Source organism: Coenobita brevimanus, chromosome 52 (genome assembly GCF_032717465.1).
Source record: "Coenobita brevimanus isolate Jiangsu-jjx chromosome 52, ASM3271746v2, whole genome shotgun sequence".
Classification (NCBI taxonomy): Eukaryota; Metazoa; Arthropoda; class Malacostraca; order Decapoda; family Coenobitidae; genus Coenobita; species Coenobita brevimanus.
In genome coordinates, this window is record NC_137005.1 from 7,729,520 (window position 1) to 7,737,821 (window position 8,302).

Consider the following 8,302-nt stretch of genomic DNA (forward strand, 5'->3'; position numbering starts at 1 on the left):
TCAGCTGAGTCATGTGAGCGTTGAGTTGCGATTATTTCACTCCGCATCTCAAAATATATCGTGTTTATGGAGGTCTGTCTGTCATTAATGTTCGCTCAGCTGTGTTCTGGTTGGGGTTGGGTATGATATTAAGTAGAAGTAGTAGTAGTAGTAGTAGTAGTAGTAGTTGTAGTAGTAGTAGTAGCAGTATCATCATCTTCTTCATTATCAACATCATCACCATTAGTAGTAGTAATAGTAGTAGTAGTAATATCATCATTATCATTATCTTCTTAGTATAATAATAAAAGTGTATGGTAGGATACTTATTGACAGAGTCAGAGAAAGAACAGAGAAATTAGTTGGAGAAGAACAGGGAGGCTTAAGGAAGGGAAGAGGTTGTGTAGATCAGATATTCATTCTTAGATCTTTAGTGGAAAAGTTTCTAGAGAAGGGAAAGAAGTTGTATGCGGCTTTCATGGATTTGGAGAAAGCATATGACAGGGTGGATAGACAAGGATTGTGGAAAGTGTTAAGAATATATGGAGTAGATGGGAAGTTGTTGAATGCTGTGAAGAGTATGTACGATGGTGCGAAGGCTGCAGTGCGTGTGGATGGTGAACTAAGTGAATTTTTCTCTTTGAAAGTTGGGTTGAAACAGGGATGTGTCATGTCTCCATGGTTGTTCAATCTTTACATGGATAGGGTAATAAAAGAGGCACAAGGTAGGGTAGTGGATGTTGGAGTGGCCCTGGTGAGAGAGGATAGTGTTTGGAAACTCCCTGTACTGTTGTTTGCAGATGATACTGTGTTGTTGAGTGAAGACGAAGGGGAGCTGCAAGGCTTGGTGGATGAGTTTGGGAAAGTGTGTAAGAAACGGAATCTAAAGGTGAATGTAGGGAAGAGTAAAGTGATGGTCTTTGAGAGAGGTGAAGTCAGTGAATGTACAGCGAGGTTGGATGATGAGGAATTGGAAAATGTGAGTACGTTTAAGTATTTGGGTAGTGTGATGAGTAAGGATGGAGGTTTGGAGGGTGAAGTGCGTGAAAGGGTACAGCAGGGAAGAAAGGTTCCTGGTTCTTTGAAAGCAGTGATAAGAAACAGGGAAGTGAGCATGGAAGTGAAAAAGTTACTACATGACAGTTTTGTGATACCAACTCTAACGTACGGAAGTGAAGCTTGGACGTTGTTGGAAGGACACAAGTCAAGAGTGAGAGCAGTGGAAATGAGTTATTTAAGAGGAGCCTGTGGAGTCACATGGAGAGACAGGCTGACGAATGAGGATATAAAGGAGCGTTGTGGTGTGGATGTGGATGTGATAGAAAGCGTTATGAGGAACACACTGAGGTGGTTTGGCCACGTGGAGAGGATGGAGGGTGAAAGATTGACGAAGAGAGTGTATGTGAGTGAGGTGGAGGGGGGAAGTGGGAGGGGGAGGCCGAGGATGAGATGGAGGGATGGGGTGGAGAGGTATATGAGAAAGGGGGGGGGGGTGTTGGGAGCAGGGCAGTGAAATGGCGGGGGACATGGCGACTTGGAGGCGATTTGTTTGTGGCCACCCCAAACGGGATTGAGGCGTCTGGCAATAGATAGATAGATAGATTATTATTATTATTATTATTATCATTATTATTATTATTATTACTATTATATTCACACGACCATTTCATACTTAGCCAGCCATTAGTCAGTGTTTCAAGATCCAATCCCCTTCTTCTGTAACCTTTACTTCCTTCTTACTACTCCTAAATTCTTCTTTACGTTTCTTCACATTATCCTCCCTCACAAACCTAGCCACCCACACCCATCCACTCCATCCACCACCATCTATCCCAAGTCAAGAGGTGAGTGGAAAGAAGTGGAGGGCAGCCGATGACACAAAAATCAAGAATACAAAGCGATATTAGCCAGGAGGGACGCGTTTCCACATCTACTTGTCTTCAATAACTTTTACTACTCATTAATTTTCCTCATAATTTCTTCTGTTGTCTCCATGTCATGCTCTATCACGAAATTAACCAGGCTAATATCCACAGTCATTTACCCTATCCACATCCATTTGCGTCCTACGTCCTGGAAGCAGAAGTGACTATGTAGGAGGCAAACCAAACATTCCAGCCACCTTATCCAGTAGCCTTTACGTTTCTCTTCTGTCCCCTTTCATAACATTCTCTTTCACCAAACTATCAGCCAACATCCACACTGATCCATCCACATCTATCCACTCTATCCACACTAACCATAACCATCATGGACGCAATGAAAAAAAGTATCGGTACAGAAGATGATACAAACATCAAACTGGCCGCCATTGGTCAAGGAGAACGTAACGTCGCATCTAGTGGCATTCTCTTCAAACTTACATCCCTCTAGTACCCCCCAAAAAAATTCTTATTAGATTTTCTCCATGCATCCTCTTCCACAGGCTAGCCACTCTAACACCCACATTCATCCACTCAGACCAAAACCATCCATCTCAAATTCTGGACAAAGCGGACGAAGTGGAAGAAGTGGAGGGTAACAGACGACACAAATATTTCACTCGCCTTCTTCTGTAATTTCTACTCATCTCTGGCAACCTCTAATGTCTCTTAAATTTCCTTCATACCATTCTCTTCCAACAAAATATCTATCCACACCCATCCACTCTATCCACAGCCATCTAGCCCAAACCCTGGACGGAGTGGAAAAAGTGTGGCGGTGTAGCAGACGACACAAACATTAAGGACTCGGCCCGCCATTGGTCGAGACGAACGTGACGACGCACCCAGGAGCCTAACCGCTTCACTGAGCCGGGCATCCTCCCTTATCGAATTCTTTTCCATCTGTCGGACACATTCGATGACAAGGGCGCGCTGGCTCCTCATTGGCCAAGCAGAAATAGCATGTCGGAGCTACCCGCGGCGGGGATTGGCCGGGAAGATCTCACACACGGGACGGTTATCGTGGCGTGGCATGACAACACAAGGCCCATATCCTCGTGGGGATAGGAGGCTCCCTGTTACCTCCTCCATATCAGTTTATTTATGCATACAGTATACCACGCTAACCCTCCTCAATCTGCTTATTATTTTGCCATTAATTAAGCCTTTTACGAACCACTTCAATTAGCTTAGGAAAGGCCTCTGAGCTGGAAGAGTTTGATTCAGTCTTCATTAATCCCTTTACTTCTATGGAGCTCTCTTAAATAACATCATCTGCTGGGAGGTGAAATAAAATGGAGAGGAATCATCGTAGTGAGGGGGTTAATATGGTCTTGTGTAGATCGAAAAGTCACTCCTGAAATTAAGTCGTTTGAATATATCAGTAATAGAAAACGATGTCCAATTAAGATGTTGCGAAGGTACCAAGCACAGGTGTCTCTTTCACGCACGAGAATGACACCCCAAAATCTCTCTATCTATCTGTCCATCTGTCTAGCTATCTGTCTGTCTATCTATGTCTATCTGTGTCTACCTTTCTGTCTGCCTATGTTTATCTGTCTGTGTCTGTCAAACTTTCTATCTAGTCAACACCCTTAATCCTGGAAGGGGTGGCCACATACAAATCACCTCCATGTCATCCCGTCCTCCGCCATCACGCTGCCCTCTCCCCAACTCACACCCTTGCAGTACCCTAACATAAATCAAAATCCCCCAAGCAGGACCCGGATTCACAAACTTGCGACCAAATTATTGTCGTAACTAAGATAGATTTTCCCCAAGAAGGCCAAGGAAAGGAGTACCGGTAGTAGTAGTAGTAGTAGTAGTAATAACAGTAGTAGTAGTAGTAGTAGTAGTGGAAGTAGTAGCAGCAGTAGTAGTAGTAGTAGTAAACCCGAGGCTCATCTGAATGTGAACCCGGTGGACTGCAGGCTTTAGTTCCTCTTCTCCTGCAGTCCACCATCCTCATTTCGGGGGATAGGGAGGTCAATGAGAGATGTTTGCATAGCCAAGTAGTTCAGCCACCTGGATACATCAGTGCCACCACACGAAGGCGTCCCTCCAACATCACTAGCAGAGAAAGGCATAGAATCTCCCACATCCCTCGATAATCCTACAAAATGTATCTTAGTTACGAGGAAAAAATATCGTAAGTTTGATCATAAATCCTGATCCGTAACCAGGGGAATATATCGTAAGTTTTTTGGTAAATTAAGATCCGTAACTCGTTCCACTAAATCCTGGAAAACTTGAGGTGCGATGATCTCTTGGGTGGATTAGGACGTGATTAGAGAGAGAGAGAGAGAGAGAGAGAGAGAGAAGGGGGGCTGGAGGGGACACATTCCGCGCATGGTCGGTCACTCGTCAGCAGCATCCTTGCCCCCCATCCTTCCCCCCTCACCCCCCTCACTCACTCTGATAATCCGACCAGGGAGAGGAGAGGAGAGGAGAGGAGGAGATGACTACCAGAAAATAGTAGGGAGAGACAGAAAATTTGAAAGGAGAGAAAGTGGTCTAGTACTATTACCTTCTGTTTCACCATCTGTGCCTCTGTCTACTACCACTACCTTCTGTTTCACCATCTGTGCCTCTGTCTACTACAACTACCTTCTGTTTCACCATCTGTGCCTCTGTCTTTCACCACTATCTTTTCTTTCACCATCTGTGCCTCTGTCTACTACCACTATCTTCTGTTTCACCATCTGTGCCTCTGTCTACTACCACAACCTTCTGTTTCACCATCTGTGCCTCTGTCTACAACCACTATCTTCTGTTTCACCATCTGTGCCTCTGTCTACTACAACTATCTTCTGTTTCACCATCTGTGCCTTGTAGTGTTACCGCAGTCGTATCCCCCCCCCCCACGACTACCCAGGTGAGCGAAAGAGTTGAGAAATGAAGAGGGCATGTGGGAAGGATGGAAGGGAAGAAACAGAAAATAGAAAGTGGAGGAGAGGAGAGAGAGAGAGAGAGAGAGAGAGAGAGAGGGGGGGGGAATGAGGAGAGAGACAGAAATGAGAGGGAGAGAAGGGGAAAGAGAAAAGACAAAAAAGAAAGATTAAGAAAAAAAGGGAAGGGACGTAAAGGTATGACTAATTGGGCGATTACCTTGTGAGAGAGAGAGAGAGAGAAAGAGAGAGAGAGAGAGAGAGAGAGAGAGGGGGGGGGCTTAGATGCAAGTAATTGGGCGATTACCTTAACAATAATGCTCGGAACAATGATTCTGGCAGAGAGAGAGAGAGAGAGAGAGAGAGAGTCACAAAGAGGAGTGTGACGCTTGTTTGATGCTGCCTCTCACTCCTCTTGATCTCTCTCTAATGATGCCGCCTGCTGAATACGCCCCCTCTCTCTCTCTCTCTCTCTCTCTCTCTCTCACACACACACACACACACACACACACACACACACACACACACACACACACACTATAGAGAGCAATAAAAAAAGGTACAGATATCCATAACGCCACGCCCAGGCCAACCCATCATACCAAATCACCTAAGACCTTTTCCACACTGTCTCTTCCTGGCTTACCCACTTCCCTCATTGTCAGTACTGATCCAAACCCCTGCCAACAGTTTATGCATCTCGCTTTCACCCACACCTCCTCTGACAACAGTTTATGCGTCCCACTTTCATCCACACCTCCCCTGCCAACAGTGTATACACCCCACCTTCAGCCTCACCTCCCCTGCCAACAGTGTATACACCCCACCTTCAGCCTCACCTCCCCTGCCAACAGTGTATACACCCCACCTTCAGCCTCACCTCCCCTGCCAACAATGTATACACCCCACCTTCAGCCTCACCTCCCCTGCCAACAGTGTATACACCCCACCTTCAGCCTCACCTCCCCTGCCAACAGTGTATACACCCCACCTTCAGCCTCGCCTCCCCTGCCAACAATGTATACACTCCACTTTCATCCACATTTCCCCTGCCAACAATGCATACACCCCACTTTCATCCACATCTCCCCTGCCAAAAGCTTATACACCCCACCTTCAGCCTCATCTCCCCCTGCCAAAAACTTATACACCCCACCTTCAGCCTCACCTCCCCCTGCCGACAGAGCTGGTGCCTGGTGGGGAGCTACAGATGGACCAGTACCGGTACGAGCACCAGCAGCCAGGCCAGAACCGCACCAAGCGCATGCGGACCTCCTTCAAGCACCACCAGCTCAGAACCATGAAGTCCTATTTCAACCTCAATCAGAACCCCGACGCCAAGGACCTCAAACAACTGGCGCAGAAGACTGGACTGTCCAAGAGAGTCCTTCAGGTGGGTCTCTTGATATCACAGCGCCGCGAACTATACAGCTGGTCGGAGTTTCCCAGAGTAATACGGGTTGTTATTTTATCATTTCCACATCACCCGGTTTTTATAAGTCAGAAGAACTATACCCACATATACATTTCCTTTTGTTGGCGTATTTCTTCCCGCAGATACGATACCTAATTTTCCTCAGTCCATATTCATTCATCGCCTCTTTACAGCCACTGCCTCCAGTACCCCACTCACCAATCACCATCATTTAGAGAGGATCAAGTTCGTTATTCACCATATTCACTACAGTCACCCTCCCCATATCAACAGATCTTACTTCCTCAGCCGCCACAGCATCCACACCTACATAATCACCACCACACCAACCACCCGACATCTCCCTACCACCGACAAGTGTTCCAAGATGTTCGGACCTAAATCAAAACACGCTATACGAAACTAACCTAAACAAACTAACCTACATCCACCACACCACTCGACCCACAACACTCACTGCATCTACCACACTTACAAAACAACCACCCTTCTCACCAGCCACCTTCTTCCTACCCCCGACAGGTGTGGTTCCAAAATGCTCGGGCCAAGTGGCGACGGAACATCTTGAAGCAGGAACACGAACGGCACGTCGGGGAAAAGATGAAGGAGCAGGGCTCCCTCATGACGGAGCTGCGGCCGGTGGAGTCTCTGGCCCCGGGACTGACTGACCTCTATGCCATGTCGTCAGGGGATGAGGGCAGTCAGAGTTTACAGTTTACAGAGATGTGCCAGTAGTTTAAGCATTGTTAGGGGCTGGGAGTAGATGAAAGTGGTGATAATTGAGTGGTGCAAGGCAGAGTGTACTTAGATGAGCCTGGGAGCTGGTGGAAGAAGCTTAGAGTGACGCAGAAATTAATTTTGGGTTCAAGGAGTGACTAAAAATGATTAAGAGTAGCTTGCAGTGTGTGGGAGAGGCAGAAAATTGTTGGGATAGGCAAGAAGTGGATGAGAAAGGAAGGGGGTACTTGAAAGAGGAAGGGGGCTGATGGGAGGTACACAGAATGAAACAGAAGAGGCTTGGAGTAGATGGAATAGGCCTGGAGTGTGCAAGAAAGGCTGAAAGTTGGTGGGGGTGAGTACGAGGTGCAGAGAGTGGACACGATTTGGTGGGAGAGGCAAGCAGAGCGGGAAGAAGTAAACAGGAGTACTGGCAAAATATGTGAAAAACGTTAAAATGTGGAAGCAGTAAAAAGAGGTAAGGAGGATCTCTGATACGCTGCAAAACCCGGAAATGTTGCAAGACCCGAGAATGCGAGCTGACGTGATCGATAGGTAAGCCGAGTGAAGAGAGAGAGATAGAGCTACGAGGACGAGTGACAAGATAGTGCCAGATGAAAAAAAAAAAAGGGAGAAAGGGTGACTTTTAAGGGAACCCCTGGATACACTGAAACAGCAGAGGAAACCATGTTGAAAAAGAGAGACCCAAGGACGGAGGGAAGGAAGCCGAGAGAGGGAGAGAGCATGCCAGCCAAAAGTTTACATACTGTTCGATGGCCGGGATAAGCCAAGACAAAGCTACTTATTCAATATTTGGTAGGGCACAAACACTCCCTCACGCCCCCTGTCGTTTTTTCCCAGGCCAGGCTAGTTAAGAACGCCAAAATAAGAGAAACAGAGAAGGTGGAACTCTGACACGCTTGATGTTGACGGAAAATAAGAAAAGCGACGAGACACGAATCTAGTTAAGACCACCTGGATGTGAAGGATGTAGGTGATGAAAAAGAGATGCTAATTGACAGAGTACATGGTTCTCGGAGTCAGAAAGATAAATAAAATGGAAGTGAGTGTTGAGATAATGTTAAAGTTTGTGCTCCTATTTTCTGAGTGCATCTTGGTAAATAATAATTAGGTTTTGATGTACTTAGTCTCAAATGAAGAGAAATTTTGTGGACGTGAAACTCAAAAGCCAGTGACTGTGGGATTTGTGTTTCTGACTCCAGGGGTTATCAAATAATACAAAATCTCTCCGTTTAAAGGGCCGTGTCATGGGTCGCATAGGTGGCTTCGTAACATCTCTTCCTTAGCGATTTATTTTGCATATTACATCTTTTTAATCCTCTCGTGCGTAACTCTAGCAA

At 46.2% G+C, this 8,302-nt stretch overlaps 1 protein-coding gene across 1 annotated transcript in view; it reads left to right on the top strand.

The window, feature by feature from the left end:
- Positions 1-6,959, top strand: part of LOC145400389 (LIM/homeobox protein Lhx2-like) — a 66,504-nt gene extending 59,545 nt beyond the window's left edge. The window contains exons 4-5 of the mRNA XM_080272904.1: positions 5,974-6,182; positions 6,747-6,959. Coding sequence (XP_080129030.1) covers positions 5,974-6,182; positions 6,747-6,959 — 422 coding nt within the window. The remainder of the gene's footprint in view (positions 1-5,973; positions 6,183-6,746) is intronic.
- Positions 6,960-8,302: the final 1,343 nt, after the last annotated feature.